At 32.6% G+C, this 20,385-nt stretch overlaps 2 protein-coding genes across 3 annotated transcripts; one reads left to right on the plus strand and one right to left on the minus strand.

Annotated features, from left to right (window-relative positions):
* Nucleotides 1-3,435: 3,435 nt before the first annotated feature.
* LOC146910377 (cation/H(+) antiporter 20-like) lies at nt 3,436-8,794 on the plus strand. Its single transcript, XM_085723119.1, has 4 exons — nt 3,436-3,717; nt 4,864-5,892; nt 7,318-8,187; nt 8,309-8,794. The coding sequence occupies exons 1-4, from the start codon at nt 3,538-3,540 to the stop codon at nt 8,678-8,680; spliced, it is 2,451 nt and encodes an 816-aa protein (XP_085579245.1). The 5' UTR covers nt 3,436-3,537; the 3' UTR covers nt 8,681-8,794.
* A 510-nt stretch (nt 8,795-9,304) lies between these two features.
* On the minus strand, nt 9,305-13,752 carry LOC146910378 (putative ADP-ribosylation factor GTPase-activating protein AGD6). 2 transcript variants are annotated; one of them, XM_085723122.1, is made up of 4 exons: nt 12,843-13,752; nt 12,672-12,728; nt 10,634-11,114; nt 9,305-9,654 (listed from the first exon to the last, which is right to left on the minus strand). In XM_085723122.1, exons 1-3 carry the CDS (start codon nt 13,635-13,637, stop codon nt 10,635-10,637), a joined length of 1,332 nt encoding a protein of 443 aa, XP_085579248.1. In that variant the 5' UTR covers nt 13,638-13,752; the 3' UTR covers nt 9,305-9,654; nt 10,634. The 2 variants fall into 2 exon arrangements, with proteins under 2 accessions (XP_085579248.1, XP_085579246.1); XM_085723120.1 differs by having other exon boundaries at nt 9,305-9,716.
* Between the last annotated feature and the right edge of the window lie 6,633 nt (nt 13,753-20,385).

Below are 20,385 nucleotides of genomic sequence, written 5' to 3' on the forward strand. Positions count from 1 at the left end.
ATTGATATTGGCTCAACGATACGCATAAAATATGGTAGAACTTTAACGAGGGTTAGTGGAGCAAACCCATGGATTCCTATTTCTGGATTACTTAAAATATTACCAGAAAATAGGAACAATATGACAAAACTAGTACATCGAAGCTGAACATATTGAAACTACATGTTTATTCTTTATTGGCAAATCTTATTCACTTTTTTATTGAAATTTTGAAACAGTGAATATTGTCGTAAAAAATTAGTTAAATGATAGTGCTAATTTTCAATAGAATGAACACTATCATTTAACACACTCTTTTAACATTTAACTAATTAAAGAATAAATGTTAAAGAGTGTGATTGACGTAAAAAAATTAGCATACTCTATCTTCAACACACTTTAGACGGTGGTGAAAGGGTGCTCCAACACACTCTTTAACATTTATTCTTCAATTGAATTAACCTTATGTTAGTTTTATCAATTTATGTGCAATCCATTTTTAAACGGTAGATTCACATTTTATTTATAAGTGTGTAGATTCACATTGATTTTATTTAGGCTAAAGTGCAACTTTGGCCCCTATCTTTCAAAAAGTTGCGATTTTGGCCCCCTAAGTTTGAAAACTACAATTTTGGTCCCCTATGTTTTAGCCCCTTTGAATATTTGGTCCTTTTGGTCAATTTTGACCAAGTCAACGCATACGTGGCATGCCACGTGTGTAATTAATTAATTAAAAAAAGAAAAAATCGAAAAAATCAATTTTTAAATTAAATAAATGAAAAAAATAATAAAAAATTCTAGAAAAATGAAAAATAATAAAAAAAATTGGAAAAATGAAAAATAATGAAAAAATTTAAAAAAAACGAAAAAACATTACAAAAAAATGAAATAAATTCTTGAAAAATAAAAATATTAATAAAAATGATTAAAAAAACGAAAAAAATTTCACAAAAATTCATGGACAATTCCAAGAATCACTTATTCGAAAAAGTAATGTCATGGAAACATTCATTTCCCTAAAGAAGAAATATGTACCAAATTTGTGGCCAAGTTGTATTCTCGTCGGTGTTTTTGTGTATACTTTTTTCGTTTCCTTGCGCCTTTAGAATGTCAAATTTTCAACATTAGAAAATTCTGTAAAAGATTCTGGAAAAAATTTCGAAAAAAATTCTGAAAAAAATAATGTCAAATTTTCCAGATTTTTTAAAAAAATTTCCGTATTTTTTCGAATTTTTTAAAAGAAAATTTGACATTATTTTTTCGAATTTTTTCATTATTTTTTAATTTTTTATTATTATTATTTTCATTTATTTAATTTAAAAATTGATTTTCTTGATTTTTTTTTTTCATTTATTTAATTTAAAATCTGGAAAATTTTTAATTTTTTTTATTTTTCATTTTTCCAGAATTTTTTAATATTTTATTATTATTTTTCATTTTTTCAGAATTTTTTAATATTTTTTTATTATTTTTTTCATTTATTTAATTTAAAAATTGATTTTTTTCGATTTTTTTTAATTAATTAATTACACACGTGGCATGCCACATATGCGTTGACTTGGTCAAAATGACCAAATATGCAAAGGGGCTAAAACATAGGGGACCAAAATTGTAGTTTTCAAACTTAGGGGGCTAAAATCGCAACTTTTTGAAAGATAGGGGTGCCAAAGTTGCACTTTAGCCTTTTATTTAATAATAGAGTGGGTGTTAGAGAGTGTTGAAAAAAAGTGTTTTAAGCACTTCTCTTAATGACTATTATAAGAGAGCAATATATAATCAACTCTCAGATTTTATCTTATTCAGAGTTTGATAAGGTAACACGGTATAATTATAGTTAATCATTTGACCTTATTTTATTCTATACTGTAAGTAAATTTTTATCTTTGAGTGAGGGCTAAGCAAAAATTTACTCACTTATTCTTATAAAAATAATTAGGTTTAAAGGTAATTTTGGTCCTCGATTTATTGACATATTTTTGAACTTTTAGTTTCATTTTTTCTTTCTAAAACCAACTTTTTTGTCTCTTTATTAAGAAAGTCAACAAATTTTTTTGGTTCTCCATCAATTTAAATGATGTGGCACTCTCATTAATAACACGACGTTGAACTAGCAATAGTGAATTGACAATTTTTTTTAAAAAAAAAAGCAAAAATTAATGGTTTATTAATTTTTTCTTAATAAAAATAGGGAAATGCTAACCGGTGCTCTCGGGGCACTGGTTAAGGATACTAAAAAATGAAATTTTATAGTAATTAATACAGTGAAAATTGTGTAATTAATTCATAAAAAGTTAAAAAAGTTTCATTTTTTAGTAATGTTTTCCTTTTATGATGTGCTTAATCAGTGCCTCGGGGGCACCGGTTAGCATGACCCATAAAAATAAGGCAAAATTACACGATTCATCTCTTTAATTTCAGATAACATTTTCGTCCTTTATATTTTGTTTTTGTTCTGGTTTGTCTTTTATGTTATAAAATGTCAACATAATTATCCTTTTTTATCGACAAAAAAATTCATCAAAAACTCATCAAACTCATAAAAACGAATCAAAATTTTCATCATACAAACCTAAAAACTCATATTTCATTGAAAACATGTCATAAAAAGTTATAAGATATTGACATTGTATAACACAAAAGACTAAATCTGAACAAAAAAGATAAAAGGCGAAAGTATTACCTAAAATTAAATCAAGAGACAAATTGTATAGTTTTACTTAAAAATAAAATTCTATAAAATATTTTGTCTGATGTGCACAAGTAATTTTATTTCCATCATTGAATCACTAAGCCTCACAATTATATCAAATGAGATGAGATATATGAAACTTATTTATCAAATTATAGAAATAAATTTGTGCATAAATATAGAAGACTTATCTCACTTATACATTATATATAAACTAACGGGTAATAGTCATTTTGGTCCTTAAATGTGTGAGGAGTAGTCTCAATAGTTTCTCAATGTATCAAAATTCCAAAATAGTCCCTGATTATGCACTTTATTAGTCAAAATAGTCATTGACGTTAAGATAATCCTTCAATACTCACAATAACTCTTTTCATATAGGGATTGAAACGACAATAAGTAAGTACTTCTAAGTACTGAAACGACGATAAGTAAATATATTGAATGACTAATATGACAATATTAACGAAATATTTTAATGTCAGAGATTATTTTGACTAACGGAATACACAATCAGACACTATTATAAAATTTCGATATATTGAAGGACTATTATCACTACTCATTAGACATTGACGAACCAAAATGGCTATTACCCCAAAAACTAACCATACATCGAAACCGTTAAATTTTTGAAGCTACTCTACCACTACAAGCTTCCTTATTATATTATTCTTTGTTCCCCACATAACTCGACGTCGACACAACCAACGCCTTCCACCTTTCCTTTCCTCTATATAAACCATATTCCTCCAACATTGTTGAGCACAGAAGTTTTCAACTTCATTTATAATAGTTATATTCACTTTGTTTCCATTTTCATAGCATATATATACATCAAGAATTAATTCTTGGGAAATTTTGAAAGCATGATGATCAACATGCATGCCAAAGAAACATCATCAGATGGAGCATGGCAGGGAGATAATCCTATGAACCATGCTCTTCCATTGTTGATCATTCAAACCGTTCTAGTCATGTTTGTTAGCCGCACCCTCGCCTTCTTCCTCAAACCCCTTCGTCAACCCAGAGTTGTTGCTGAGATTATTGTAAGTAAATGATATATATATATATATCATGAAAAAAAATAGCAAGGACAAAACTTAACTAATTACACTATATTATTATTGCTACTATATATAATAATTTCCAATAATTATATGTAATATAATTTGTCAAAAAATAATTTTGGTACATGTGATGTAATTTTTGTTTGGCCCAAATTAATGTATTTGATTTGAAACTTATATTTAAGGCAAGAAGGAGTATATATCATGCACTTTATTGAAAATTTCTTGTTAAATTTTGAAATTTTTTAAGTATATTTTGGTCTTCAAAATATGTCAACATTCGTCATTGGTCCCCCAAAATTTTATGTATTATTTTGATCTTTATTTTTTGAAACTATGTCAAATTTATAAGTATTTTATAAGTATTATTTCTCATTAATTCTTCTTATTTTAACACTTAAGACATCCAATATTAATACATCTTAGTTACCGTATTTTGAAATTGGATCCCCTGCCAGACCTCTCAAAAGTGAACAACTTACTTTAGAGAATAAAGTGGGTGATATCAATAAGTGATAAATGAATCAATGGTTGATATTATCTGCACATGTATAACAAATAATGTGTGGTTATAACATTAACCATTAATTTTGTGTGGTTATAACATTAACCATTAATTTTCTCATAATGCAGGAGAAGAATTGAGAATCAAAAGGTAAAAAAGAGATTTTAAAAAAAAAAAAAAAAAAAAAAAGAGGACTTATCAAAGATGATTGAAATGAGAGAATCCATAAGGTGTTGGATGAAAGTTGCGAAAATGAGGTGTACATGTATCATTCTTAATTTCAAAGTTATGTTAAAAGATTTAGGACAAATATTGTGTGACAGAGAATATGAATAGACGTGTAACCTTCAACTATATAGTTACCTCATATCATTTAACTCAATTCTAAAGTGAGCAAAAGGTAAGAGATGAGAAATAAATACCAGTAACAAATGTGGTCAACTTTGTAAAATGTGAGTGAAAAGTAACCTATGTGGTAAAGTTAAACAATTAAAGACTGCGGGATGTAGTTTTGGCTTAAACATTTGATCTAATTCTGTACAACACAAATGTTTCAAAAGAGTTATAAATTGCATAGAGTTAGCATAACATCTATAATAATTATGATGCATGTGATTCAGGGAGGAATTTTGCTAGGACCTTCTGGTATTGGACGCAACAAAACTTTCATGCACACAATATTCCCATCATGGAGCACTCCCATACTTGAATCAGTAGCCAGCGTTGGCCTTCTCTTCTATCTCTTCCTTGTAGGTCTTGAACTCGATCTCCGCACTATTAACCGTAGTGGTAAGCGAGCTTTCAACATCGCTGTTGCCGGAATATCCCTCCCATTCCTCTTCGCTATCGGAGTAACCTTCCTTCTTCAAAAAGCCATCCATTTCAACTCTGAAACCCACAAAGTCGGTTACTTTCAACTCTTCATATTCTTAGGCGTATCTCTCTCCATCACTGCTTTCCCTGTACTCGCCCGCATCTTGGCAGAGCTTAAATTGTTAACGACGCACGTAGGAGAAACCGCCATGGCCGCAGCTGCTTTTAACGACGTTGCTGCATGGGTTTTGTTAGCACTGGCCATTGCTTTAGCCAGCGGTGGAGAACATAGAAACGGTGTTTTGACATCCATCTCAGTACTACTCTCCGGTGTGGCTTTTGTTGTGTTTATGTTGTTTGCGATTAGACCTTTGATGGAGCGTATTTCGCTCCGTTGTTCACGGGAAAATGAAGTGTTGGATGAAATGTTTATATGTTTGACACTAGCTGGTGTTATGTTGTCGGGATTCATGACGGATTTGATAGGGATACATTCAATTTTTGGGGCATTTGTTTTTGGGTTAACAATACCAAGAGGGGGTGAATTTGCAAGTAGAATTACTAAAAGGATTGAAGATTTTGTGTGTACTTTGATGCTTCCTTTGTATTTTGCATCAAGTGGGTTGAAAACCGATGTTGGTAAATTACAAGGTGTGGTTGAATGGGGAATTCTTTTGCTTGTTATAGTGACGGCATGTGTTGGGAAGATTTTGGGTACTTTTGTTGTGGCGGTTATGTGTACTATGCCTGTTAGGGAATCATTGACCCTTGGAGTTTTGATGAATACTAAAGGGTTGGTTGAGCTTATTGTTCTCAATATTGGCAAAGAAAAGAAGGTAAAAGTATTTCTTCTCTTTTTTTCACATTACTTGACTCTAATATGTCCCAAAATTTCAAAGCCAAATTTATGCTCTACTTGTCCTAAGAGTTAATGAAACATAATGTTTTACGAGTTTAATTGGGCAAGAACGAGACGTGTCATCATGTTGAGGTTGATCCCATTAATCCGGGTAGCACTTTGGTGCCATTAATGGCACCGTGCCATTAAATCTGGGCCATTAATGGCACCAAGGTAGATGTGTTGTGTGGCCCAAATGCAATGACAATGTGTTTGTGTGGCCCAGATTTAATGGCACGGTGCCATTAATGGCACCAAAGTGCTACCCCATTAATCCCCTAGCGTTTAGATTTGTTTTATACACTAAAAAATTAAGTGTCTTGTTAACCGGTACCTCCGGGACACTGGTTAAGGAATCCAAAAAAGGAAAATTTGAATTAAAAATAACAGTTTTTTAACTTTTGAAAAATTAATTACACAATTTCCAATACAAAAGCTACTACCTTTGCTTCCTTAACCAGTGCTTCGGGGCACTAGTTAACATTTCTCAAAAAATTAAAGCATGAGAGTAGATGGTGTTTGGTTTGTTTTAAAAAGATAGATACTATAATTATATCTTATTTATTTAATCTATATAAAGCATATATCGTTTAGTTAAATCATAAAATGAGGCACCAATTAGACTAAATCATAAGTGGATTTGGAAAATTGCCTTTTAGCTCCATTGACATGATTCTGATTCAAATTGCCTTTATGCTTCACGCATTGATTCTCATTTTTACATAACGACAATATGTAAGTTCATAATTTACTTTTGGCCAAATACCTCCCTGGTCCTTTAAGTTTCACGTTTGTAACAGATAGGTCCTTTAAGTTTCAAAGGTTACAGATAGGTCCTTTAAGTTTCTAAGGTTTCAGATAGGTCCTTAACGGAGGTTGATAGAAAGGACCTATCTGAAACAAACTCGAAACTTAAAGGACCTATCTGAAACCTTAGAAACTTAAAGGACCTATCTGTAACCTTTGAAACTTAAAGGACCTATCTGTTACAAACATGAAACTTAAAGGACCCAGGGAGGTATTTGGCCTATGCTTTACAACTACTCCACGAGAAACATCAACATCAATTAGATCTTTTCCCTTTTGATCTGTTTTGGAATATTAATGTTTCAGTTTATTTAGGAATATTTATATTGACTGACACTAAAAATCAAATGAACAATCATATTATATGATTTTTTTGGGCGAAATCATATCAGACAATTTTAAATCACCAATTTTCTTTTTTTTTTATTCACCCACCAATCAAGAAATGAAGACTGCTCCTTCAAAAAAGAAATGAAGACTGAAAATCATTTACTTGGTTTCTCTACCCTGTATCATAAACGATTGTGTTTAACTGCACTACTAAATGGATAAGCAGGTACTTAACGACGAGATGTTCACCATCCTAGTTCTCATGGCTATCTTCACTACCTTCATTACAACTCCGGCAGTTGTCGCCATATACAAACCCTCTCGTCAACGACGATTTGGAAACCCTCCACCTCTGACAGACACACAAGAGAAGCTTCGCATTCTCGCTTGCATCCACGGAACTGGAAACATTCCTTCACTAATCAACTTCATTGAATCAGTTAGAGCAACCAACAAGTCTAGTAAGATCAAACTTTACGTGATGCAACTTACTGAACTCACAGATAGCTCATCCTCCATCTTGATGGTTCAAAGCAGCAGAAAGAGCGGGTTTCCATTCATCAATCGGTTTCAAAAAGGAACCATGCAGGAAGCATTCCATGCTTGTGGTCAAGTGGGTCAGGTTAGAGTGCATCATTTAACATCCATTTCATCATTGTCTACAATCCACGAAGACATATGTCATATTGCAGAAGAGAAAGGTGTGGCAATGATCATATTGCCTTTTCATAAAAGGTGGAGAGGGGAAGATGAAGAGACAATAGAAGACATGGGGCAAAGATGGAGGGAAGTTAATCAAAGGGTGCTTCAGAGTGCACCATGCTCTGTTGCAGTACTTGTTAATCGTGGTGTTGGAAGAAGGTATGAACAAAGGGTTGAAACCAATGCTACTCTAGGGAAAAAAGTGTGCATAATTTTCGTTGGAGGGCCAGATGATAGAAAGGTTTTAGAGTTGGGAAGCAGAATGGCAGAACATCCAGCAATTAGATTGTCTGTTGTGAGATTCAATTTACATAAAGAAGGTACTTTCAGGGATCAAGAACACATCTACAACACATCAGCATCAGCGTCCGCTAACAATATGGAAAATGAGAAGGTATTTTCATTTTTAGTCTTTAACTTGATGCTTCAGTCAAAAACTAGAAACTAAGATATGATATGAATGGCTATAATTGAATGCAAACAACAATTCTCATAAATTTGAATGTCATTAGCAGGAGTTGGACGAAATGGCACTAAATGAATTCAAAACTAAATGGCTTGGAGCAGTGGAGTATATTGAAAATGTCACTGTCAACATAGCAAATGAGGTGTTAGCAATTGGTAGAGTTAAAGAGTATGAACTTGTAATTGTGGGGAAGGGACATCAGCTTCTTGATTCAACCGGGATGATTGACATAAAGGACTCTCATCTAGAGCATGCTGAGTTGGGACCTATAGGAGACCTGTTAACTTCTTCAGCTCAGGGCATTACTAGTTCAGTGCTCGTTATACAAGACCAACACTTGATAAATTCAAGTGAAACAAGTCTCAGAACATCAAGGGCAATGAGTATTGTGATCAATACCATCCCAGAATCATCCGTGTAATATTATATATTAAATATGTATCCGCTTAAAATAAAATTATGTAAAATAAATAAATCCCAATATTGGGTATTGTATTTTGTGATTTCATGAATCTATCGACTACAGTGTTTAATACGTTGATACATACAAAGCGATGCAGCAAGGTCCACCCATAAGAAAAAACTCTTACTGAAGTCGAAATAAACAAAAGGCAGCAACCAAAGCCATCCATAGAGAGCTCATTCACCCAAGGGTATCAAAGAAAGCAGTAGTTTAGCAAAGCATATGTAAAACCAATAAGATAAAGCTATAACTTTCAGTTGTTACGTATCCTACTTATGGGTGAAATCTATAATTAAGTATATCTATTTATAAATAAGTAGTTCAAATGACATTAACTGCAGACCAATCTTTATCTTGTACCCTTTTTCTTATCATAAATTAAAAGGGAAATGGTGTGATGGAAATATTTTAGGTCTGTCTCAATGGTTCAGCTTTAGACAGATGCCACAAAATTGAATCTTGCTACCCATGACAGTGAATAGCGATTGACACGAAAGACAACAACAAATTATGGGAAATAAGGATGCAAGAACCATGTGTTTAATATAGAGAGCACCAAAAACTACAAATAAGGCAAAGCTGTAGATTCAAAACAATCATTAATTTTTCATGTCACAATAATGTTCCATCACACGTCCGGTAATAGTAAAATTGGGCAATGTGCCCCTTTGCTTTGAAACTTATAATGGAAATCTTTGTTTCCAACCATACAGAAGATCCCAAAAAATGACAGCAAAAAAATATTACATTAGGGAAGGAAGAATGGGGAACGATTAAAAAAAGACTTACAGACAATACAAAAACCTCAAAGAATCAATTCTTCCTGCACATATGGAGGCTGATTTTACTTGTAGCTAACAAAACTATAGTTGACAGTCTGGTCACGTTCTTCATGTGAAATGCCAACCCTGCTTGACATGTATGCCACCAATCTGAAACCATATTTTTGTCAATTATGACAAAAAATTGACACTGAAAAAAGGTAGGGCCAACCCTGATTCAAGAATATTATCAAGACACGATTTAGCAGAAAGTTGGGTACTAAAAATGAGAAGTAGAACAAAATTAAAAATCAAAATAAAACACAATAACCAAAAGAAGACGACATGGAAAAATCAATGGACCTGCCTTTGGGCATGAAACTAGCTAACCAGTTTGATTTTTCCGTAACAATATTCCCTAAATTACATATTATATAAATGTATTTATAAGGCTATTAGTACAGGATTAGTTCTAAATATGTTTTTGTGTCTTACGTATTCCTTTATCTAGTATTTTTGTTGTTGTTTGTAATAATATTTTATCCTACATCATCTCTTCTACATATTCTTTATCAACGAATATATAAACTAAACTTGTTAATTTGCGACATCGAATAGTATCATTATGTAGATTCTATTTCAGTTATGAAGATGAAACAAACTATGACCTATAGTAGCAATTTTTATTTTTTTTTGAATGGCAAAATATATTATATATAAAAAGGGATTAAATCCCAAGTATTACACCAAAAAGAAAATAAAAATACACCAAAACACCTATTGAAAAATCAACAACAATCAATTTTCCAACACCACCAACAGAGACTATAGTAGCAATTGACTGGCGAGATTATATATTTAACATTCTATAGATCAGTTATATTTATTGTAAATTTCAATTTCTACTCACTGCTCCCCTAAAATCAGAAATCAAATACAAATTAATTGAATCAAATTTGACTGTTAAATTAAAACTAAACTGTCCTGATGGTCAAATAAGAAAAATAATTAGATTGGATTTAGGGATATAAATTGATATCCATGGGCACGGATAGTATGATTTCTGTGTCCGCCCCGTTGGACAAAATGTTATTTTTTATTATTATTTCTTTTTCTTTTGTCTAAGTTCAGCATTGCATAGTTTACAAACCTTAGTGAAAGCCTCCTCCTGTCCAGCCAGAACCTGACGTCCCATTATGACCAAAAGATTTATCATCAAATTCATCATCATCATCTTTGGCATCATCCCAACCAGCCCAATCATCATTATTATGAGGAGCTGATCCTTTCGCTGGTACTTCCTTCCTTGTATCTTGGTTGTCCCAATCATCCCAAGAGTTTGAGTGATAGGTATCAGTTTGTCCACCTGATGAAGGTTGTCCTTCTCTGGTAGAAGTAGAAGAATTCCAGCCTTTATTCTCTTGATTGAAATCATGTCTATCATTTTCATTTGGTGGCCAGTTATCAGAATTCCCATTCGGGTAATCTTTGGTGAACTCCTCAACCTTTTGAGAGGCCAACGCCATGACCCCTTTCATTATACCCCATGTCCTTTGTCCAATCTCTGATGTCTTCTGAGTGACAATATTGACAGTTTCATTGACCTTGTGATCATAACCACCGTCCTTTACCTGAAAGGAAAAATATAGTCAATCAAGCGAAGAATAACTGCTAGAAGAAGCGTGATAAGCATTGAAATTCCATATGAATGGAGAAATACGATAGAATGAGATTTCAAAATATGCCCAATTCCTATGCCTAAAAGCTCTAAATTTTCTTAATCCATCTCTGAACAAAAATAACGCCGAATGATAGTGTGAGAAGTGAAAACCCTCAACAAAATAAGATTTCAGGAAGCTAAATGGCAAGGCGGAAAGTGCTATTTATCATTTCCAACAACGTACATCTAATTACCATTTAGCAAATCTAACACCCAATCACAGACCTGAGCATTCCACATACATTCCTTAGGTCCAATTTCCATTCGGTCAAATCTTAGTTATCATCACAAATTTCATCCCTAGTTCACCTCAAGCAAGGCTCTAATTATGGTGCTAAATTTACTAGAACCAACAGCAGCAGCAGCAGCAGCAGGCATCAAATAGCCAAAACCCAGCTATTGACCAGATTAGCAGACAAATCAACACAGTTTTCCATTTTCAAATCTAAAACACGGTGCAACTATAAACTGAGTCAAAACAGCAATATATAAATAGTAATAACTTTCAAACAAAAGCTGCTCAACAGTAAAGATGGTGGGAATTTGTGGAAATTTTGTATTTTAGCGACAAATATATCCTTGCTTTTCGGTCATAGTTAAAACAAAGGGTAGAAGGTGACAACTGGAAAGGATTTAATTTCATATATGTCGTAAATATAAGAACAAAATCATGTTTTTAATAAAATATGTATTCAACTTTCAGAAGCATGCTGCAGGTCCTTTCTCAAGATGCTAACATAATTTAATCTCACAACTTAAAACATGTTACAAAATATGTTACCGAACATAAACATAAAATTCAATTACCAATAAGATTGCCAAAAGACTTGCAAAAAATCCACCTTAAAGAGTTTGAGAATTGGTTTATGCTCTCCTTAAATATAACTGAGACAGTAATCAGTACAGCCTTTGTTCCTCATCGTCCTCTATCCTCAAAATCAAGAAAAAACTTGAAGGGGGCATAGAAATTACATTCCATTAAATAATTTATTCACGCATGACACACTTCATACGCCAATTAGTTGAACAATACAGAAATAATAGAGGGACTTTCTTCAAAGCTAAACTATGTTAAACTGTAATAGACCTCAACATTAACAGCAAAAACATGAGGAACTGATCGGGATCCGAAACATGTGTTGCTCTCGCGTTATTAATGAGCTTCAAGGTAAAATATATCCAAAACATGTGTTGCTCTCGCGTTATTAATGAGCTTCAGTTCAGGGCAAATCGATCAGGATTACCCGAATTCAATCTCTAACAGAACGGATTCATACATCAGACTTTACATACCTACCGACCAAACTCAAGATTACCAGGGCCCCTTCCCCAGAATCTGGAGGGGGTATACAAATATGTATAAATTCAAATTAGAGACAAGCTAAACAAAAAACACAAAATATGTAACACTTTTTATAGAAAAAATAGGATCACAATTCACAAAGAATACATTAATTATACAAATTACCTTGGCAGTGATCTCTTTAGTAGCAGATTGAGCAACCATGGACAATTTACCAATTCCCTAAAAACAAACAAAACAGAGAAACATATCTCAACAAACAATAAACCATTTCCCATAAAACACGAAAAGAAAACAGAATTCAAATTATAAACAAAACAGAATTCAAATTATAACCTCAGAAACAACAGACAGATAATCATTCTGAGGAGAAATCCTTTGAGCAGGCCCAGGACTAGATCCAAATCCAACATACTTCCCACCCTGCGACGGAGGAAGACCCTCCGGTCTCGATTCATTCTCCGCCATCTTCTTCGCGAAAAAACCTTCCTTATTCGCAGCAGAAGCCTCCAACTGTGTCCTCGTATAAATATCCTCGGTCGATTTCGACCTGGACGAAGGTGTAACTCCACTTCCAACAAATCCAATTACATCACCAGTACTCTGATTCCTCCTAATATCACCACCACCACGCGATCCATAACCATAACTATCACCATCATCATTATCCCAATTATCATCCCAACCACCACCATTCGACGTAGCAGCCAGAGGTGGCTTTCCTTTTCCAGCACGAGTACTAGCATTCTCCTTAACAACAGGTGGATCACGCCACGAACGACCTTCCGCGATCGCTTGAATGCGATCGCGGTAGACCGAAGCAGCATTTGAATTATACTTGGTGATGATATCAGTTTCCTTAGAGATTCCGTATTGAGAAAGGAACGTGTTGAGATTGCGGTTACCGCCTGCTTCCATTTTCTTGATCTGGAGATCGGACCATGAATCCATTGTAACGGATCGGACGAAGGAGATGTGAACGCCGAGGCCACGGTGTTTGCCGGAGCATTCGAGACACATGAAAACGCCGTAAGAAACGGAGGCCCATTGGGGATTCTTTTGGGAACAGTCGACGCAGATCTTGTTTGAGGGTTCGGATTGGAGTTCACGGAGCCGCCGTGTCGCCGCCATGATGCGGTGGATTTTATTTTAAATGAGTAATTTGATTGAAGAAAAAAATGTGGATGAGTTTTTGTGTTTTGGGAATGGGAAAGAGAGGTGAATGACTCACCGACACCGTTAGAATGAAAGGGAGTTATTGCTTGCTGACTTGGATCCTCTATGTTCCGACTTCTTTGTTTCTCTCATTTTTTTAATTTTTTTGAAAATAACAAGTGTAAAAAAAAATAAAAAAATTTGTTGTACGTAATTGATAAAAATATTTTTTTGGTAGTGAAAAAAAAACATTTATCCCAACCAGTACTTTTTTTTTTTGAAAAACTTTTATCCCAAAGTATGGTGCCGTCTACGGTAGGAGAGGGCAATAGGTCCCCTACCGTAGGAGATCATATAAAAGGTTTTTTTTTTTTTTTTACAACTAAATTGACATGTGTTTGTAGGTGGTTGGCACAATAGATACTAGTGTTGCATTTTTTTTTAGAAATGATACATCATCCTATCATTATTATAAGCAAAAATCTACATAAAAATTTACATTTTAAATTTATTTATTAAATGATGTATGAGGTTTATAATACAGACTACAAACATCATTTAATAAATGTATCTAAAACGTTGATTTTTGCTTATAATAGTGACGAGATGGTGTATTTGCACAACAACTTTATGATAACTTTTTGACAACATTCTCTCATACTCACGTTATACTCTTATTCTCACTCTTTCGTTTTCTCTCTCATCATCCTCTCACTATTATAAGCAAAAATCTATATAAAAATTTAGGTTAAAATATGTTTTTGGTCACTGCAAATATAGCGAGTTTGGGTTTTGGTTCCTGGTAAAATAAAATTTTGAAATTCATCCCTGCAATTTTTTTTTAAATAGTCCCTGACCCCACTTTATTGATGATTTGGCGCATTTTTGCGGACGTGACATTAGCTGAATGTGCCACTTTGTCCACTTGGCATCCACATGGCATTTATTTCAATTAACTAATTTAATAAACATTTTTAAAAAACAGAAAAAATAATTTTGCAATTAAAATAAAACCCGGATCTGGTTCTGTCCAACACAATGAACGTCGTGTCCGCCGCCGGAGTAAGCCTAGATCTTATGAAAGGGGTTTTGTTTCAATGATTCTAAAAACTTATTCCTGCAAATCCAAGATGAGAATAAAATTTACAATCTTTCAATGATTGACACGCAGAGGAAGAAGAATGATGATGAAGGATCATAGGATGAATGTGTTCCATTGAAGAAGAAGCAAAGGAAGGAAAGGGGGAATATGGGGAAGCCGTAAAGATTTTCCCCTTTGCTTCAGTTTTATTGTTTTCTTAATTAATTAAAATTTAATTGTTTTATATTAATTGCAAAATTATTTTTTCTGTTTTTTAAAAATGTTTATTAAATTAGTTAATTGAAATAAATGCCATGTGGATGCCAAGTGGACAAAGTGGCATAGTCCGCTAATGTCACGTCGGCAAAAATGCGCCAAATGATCAATAAAGTGGGGTCAAGGACTATTTTAAAAAACAAAAAATTTTGCAGAGATGAATTTCAAAATTTTATTTTACCAGGGACCAAGACCCAAACTCGCTATATTTGCAGGGACCAAAAACATATTTTAACCTAAATTTTTTATATAAATTTTTGCTTATAATAGTGAGAGGATGATGAGAGAGAAAAAGAAAGAGTAAGAATAAGAGTATAACGTGAGTATGAGAGAAGGTTGTCAAAAAGTTATCATAAAGTTGTTGTGCAAATACACCATCTCGTCACTATTATAAGCAAAAATCAACGTTTTAGATACATTCATTAAATGATGTTTGTAGTCTGTATTACAAACCTCATACATCATTTAATAAATAAATTTAAAATATAAATTTTTATGTAGATTTTTGCTTATAATAATGATAGGATGATGTATCATTTCTTAAAAAAATGCAACACTAGTATCTATTGTGCCAACCACCTACAAACACATGTCAATTTAGTTGTAAAAAAAAAAAAAATCCCTTTTATATGATCTCCTTCGGTAGGGGACCTATTGCCCTCTCCTACCGTAGACGGCACCCCCAAAGTATGTTAAAGTCACAGCAGGGATTTTGTAAAAAAAAAAAAAAAAACATGGATGATTGATACTCCATTCGTTTCATAATACACGTCGCTTTTGGAAAAATAATTTTATTTTACTTTACTTGTCACTTTCAAGTTTCAATGCAACATTAATTATGGTTTTGCCATTAATACTCTTACCTATTTATTATAGAAAGAAAAATAATAGAATGAAATAATAAATGATCAAGGGTATTTGTCAAAAAAAAAAATGAGCAAGGGTAATATAGAAAAAACACAAATAATTTCATAAGAAATAACAAAATTAATTTGATTTCTTGATATGTGTAAATTCTTCAAAAGCGACAAGTATTGTGAAACAGGGGGAGTACATTAAAAGATTATTTTTTTGACAAGGTACATTAAAAGATTATTGTATTTACTTATTACATATTCAAGGATCAAACGATGATCCAAACGACTATTTATCAATTAATCATTAGCCAAGACAATATAGCCAACAGCTAAACAAGCGTTGATAGTTCCTGTGAGCTTAGCTCAATTGATAAGGACAGTGCATAATATATGCAAAGTCTGATGTTCGAATCCCAAACACAAAAAAAAAAAAAAAAACGTTGATATATAGCACTTTCCAATGAATTCAATCTTGTTTGACTTAAACTAATTGAAAGTTCGAATAAATTATCATAATGAACAAGAAAAATACTCTTTTTCTAAAAAAATAAATAAATACTCTATCGATCTCTGTTGTAAGGAAAATTTACTTTTTAGATTAATTTAAATAAATGATGTATATAGTATTTAATAATAGACTAAATACATTATTTATTGAATAAATTTTAAAAGTGAATTTCTTTTATATTAAAGACCGGAGTAGTAAGTGAGAATGTACTTGGACTATTTGTTTGAAAACCTTAACTGTTCTTTTGCAAAGTTCATTTTTCCTATTTTTTGGAACTTGGTTTCGCGCCCCTACGTGGGTTCGCTGGATTGCACCCGTGATAAGTGATTTTGTGTTAGGATAGATTAGGGTCGGTCCACCTGGTTTGATTTATCTTGATGTATTCCCATTTGGGTTTTACCTGGGTCAGGTCTAATGTCCCCCCAGTCTCTGCATCTTCGTTTTTATTTAATATATTTTCTCTTTTGCTTAAAAAAAATTGTTTGAAAATACGAGTATAATAAAATTAAGGAGGATGTTAACCAGTGCTTCAGGGGCATTGGTTAACCAGCTAAAATGAATCATGCTATCTTGTGTTCTTAGAGCAAATGTTAAGTATTCTATAAACGGCAAATATTTGTTACAAAACATTAATTTTTAATCTTTAAAAAAATAAATTAGCACAATTTCCTAAACAAAATTTCTATTTTATATTCCTTTAACATGTGCCCTAAGAATACGAGTTAGCATTTTCCAATTAAGCATTTCCCAGTAAATAAAACTAGGGAAATGCTTGAAGGGGAGAAAAACACAAGAAGGAGGGGGTTGGATTGTGTTGGACGTTTCTTCGTTTTCTCTAAAACTCAGAACACTTAAGTTCAGAAACTTGAAGAACAACTTCTGAATTGGGTGATCAGAAGCGTATGCAGCGGAATAAAGACAAAGAGAAAGGAAAGAAGAAAGACACAAGCAATTATACAGGTTCCTTCCACAAACCGAAAGTAGTCCTGCCCCCCTTGCACTTCCAAGGAGAGTTCACTAAAAATGTAATATTTGATTACAATTGCTCAAGCACACAGCAAGAGACTTCCTTTGCTCAAGCACACTTTGCAAGAGTCTTCCTATGCTCAAGAACACAATCAAGAGACTTTTGTGCTCAAGCACAACTGCAAGAGACTTCTAACTAAACAAAATTACAAAGAAAATTGTTTGAGGTTGAACACTTGATATACAATCAGTGGTGTTCACAATACAAATCAGATACAACTCTTTAAGACTCTACAATTTCTAAGATATGACTTTAAGAACAGAAATTCTAAGTGAACTTTTGGATGCTGAATAATTTGACAGAGTTTTGGCGCTTTTAAACTATTGTGGAGTCTTGTTCATTCTTCAAGTATTCACTCCTATTTATAGAGGTGTGAAATGAACGTTGTAAGTGCCAGCACATCCAAAAAGAGTCGTTGTTGAAGCTTGATCTTTCACCAATGATTCCTTGCCTGATTTAGTTATTGTCCTATGACGGATCAATTTCAAATCCATTCCAGTGGAGAGGGAACAATTCTGCAGGCTTGGTTGTATATTCAGAGCTGTTATCTTGTTTTGTAGCGGAGACACAAAACAGAGTAGTGGAGAAGGTGGTTGTACAGTTCGTACATAGTACAATGTCAGCGCTCTTGTTCCTTTTGCAAGCAAATGGCTTCAAATACTTTTGAAATGACCACTGCAAAGTTCCACTAGTCTTCTGCCATCTTTAGACGAGTTTCAATCCATGAAACAACTCTTGAATCCTTGAATTCTGCAAATTCAGTTGATCTTCAGCTTCTGGTGAAAATAGCTTCTGATAAGGCAGCTTCTGATGGCGTGGCACTTCAGGACCTCTAGTCTTCAGGAGCACTAGTCTTCAGGAGCTTCTAGTCTTCAGGAGCACTTTGCCTTTCAAGAGCTTCTAAGCTTCAATCTTGTTGATTCCTTTGCTCATTCAGAACCTTTGTATGATATAAATTTTTGTCTATGATCCTGTACACTTGAACAAATATTAGCAATTCCAATTGTCAATTTTTAATACTTTGTTATCATCAAAACTCTAAAGGTTTATTGTTAAACACATTTTGTTCCAACAATGCTAACCAGTGCCCTCAGGGCAATGGTTAAGGAAGCAAATATAGTAATCTCGCATTGGAACTTGTGCATTTAACTCCTCAAAAGTCTAAAAAGTGGTATTTTCAACTTAAAACTTTCTTTTTTTGGTCTCCTTAACCATTGCCTTAAGGGCACCGGTTAGCATAACTCATAAAACTACGAGCCTTGTTTTTTAAGAATGATAACTTTTGCATAAAAAGGTGTGTGATTATTACTTTTAAATGACTTGAAAACGATTTTTTTTTGTGGTGATCAGGGGTAATGACTCAAAATGTAAATTACACTGTCTAAAAAGAAATGACTTGAAAACGTGTGTTTTTTTTTTTGTGATGGTCAGGGTTTGAACCCCAGATCTTGCATATATTATGCATTGTTCCTACCAACTGAGTTAAACTCACGAGGACTTGAAAACGATATTTAAAAGAAATATCATGAATTAAAGTTTTTTTTTAAGGAATCATGAATTAAAGTTGTTGCTTTGAATAATTAATTGATTGAAAAGATAAAATACTTTGATATAAAATTAGGGAGAATTTAAAAGACGATGAAAGGTATACTTAAAATTCAGAAAAGTTACTTATCCAAAAAAAAGTTCTGAAAAATTTGAGTTTGTTTCTGATTTGGGGTAGACTTCAAAATTTAAAGGGTTAAATAAGTTTTTATCCCTATGAATATAGTTAATTTCGTTTTTAGTTCTTATAATTTTTTTTATATGTTTTAGTCCCTATAAAGAAATTTAGCATGTTGTTTTAGTCTCTATTAAATTGAAATTTGTTTAATTATGCTTAAACTTTAAATTTTGAATGATTTTTAAAGATTTGTTCATATCATTATAAAAAGTCCTTCTGCAAAAAATCAACTCAAAATTTAATTTTTCAGTAAAAATTTTCACCAGTTTTATCTTGAAATTTTAGCTTTTTGAAAAATTTATATTTAATTCATTACATGTTTAAAAATTCTAATTTTTTTAAGAGTTTCTTAAAATGTATGTAAAAAATCATTAAAGAATTGAAAGATTTAAGCATAATTAAAAAAATAATTAATCAAACAGGGATCTTCGTCGACTAGTATTCCGTCGAATTAGGATCCTGATATAAACTTACTTTTATTTGAAAAAAATATTAACAAATGGTCTTAGAACATTATTTAAACAACAAAAAATGATAACTTTTGCATAAAAAGGTGTGTAATTATTACTTTTACATGTGTTTGACTTGTATTTTTAAAATAAAATCTCTTATAATTGATTCCTTCAAAATAAACATTTAAAACATTCGTTAATATAACACTTTCAAAATAAACATTTAAAACATTTGTTGATATAACACTTATTTGAATGCCTCATGTAACATGTCGTGTAAAGGAGGTCCAGAAGACGAGAAATTCTAATATGACCACGTGACTAAATAAAAAGTGTTTGGTCACACACACATAAAGAAATATTTTTTTAATAGTAAAGAGGAAATTGATAAAAAAATGATTGAATATTTTAAGAATCATCTTTTTATGTGTGTGTCCAAACACTATTGATTTGGTTTTGTGACCATGGAAGAGTAGCTCCGAGAAGACTCACAACTGCATTGGTTAGTTGAAAGGAAATTGACAACGAGTATACTTACTCATATGAAAAGACATAGCCAAAATACGAAGTTATGGCTTATGGGAAATTTAATTGGTGAACTATTTGTCTGGTGGGCAGTGGGCACACAAGTACTTCCTACTTAGTATCAATCAACTACAAGCCATTAAGATTCAGTTGGCCTATCTGTATTAATTAGGTTCTGTATGATCGCTAATCGTTTAATTAGATGAACTAAATTTGGAGAGACAGGACAAAATAAGAAAAAAATACGAAAGGGGTGGACAAAATGATAAAAAAAA

The sequence above is a fragment of the Medicago sativa genome, chromosome 7, assembly GCF_051527215.1.
Source record: "Medicago sativa cultivar Bolivia chromosome 7, Bolivia_mono, whole genome shotgun sequence".
Taxonomy (NCBI): Eukaryota; Viridiplantae; Streptophyta; class Magnoliopsida; order Fabales; family Fabaceae; genus Medicago; species Medicago sativa.

Excerpts from the sequence above, each read along its gene's own strand:
- LOC146910377 (XM_085723119.1), top strand. The coding sequence starts at position 3,538 with ATGATGATCAACATGCATGCCAAAGAAACATCATCAGATGGAGCATGG. Across the intron at positions 5,893-7,317 it reads ATATTGGCAAAGAAAAGAAG|GTACTTAACGACGAGATGTT; the intron begins GTAAAAGTATTT and ends ATGGATAAGCAG. Across the intron at positions 8,188-8,308 it reads ACAATATGGAAAATGAGAAG|GAGTTGGACGAAATGGCACT; the intron begins GTATTTTCATTT and ends TGTCATTAGCAG.
- LOC146910378 (XM_085723122.1), bottom strand. The coding sequence starts at position 13,637 with ATGGCGGCGACACGGCGGCTCCGTGAACTCCAATCCGAACCCTCAAAC. Across the intron at positions 12,729-12,842 it reads ATCTGTCTGTTGTTTCTGAG|GGAATTGGTAAATTGTCCAT; the intron begins GTTATAATTTGA and ends GTTTGTTTTTAG. Across the intron at positions 11,115-12,671 it reads CTAAAGAGATCACTGCCAAG|GTAAAGGACGGTGGTTATGA; the intron begins GTAATTTGTATA and ends TTTTCCTTTCAG.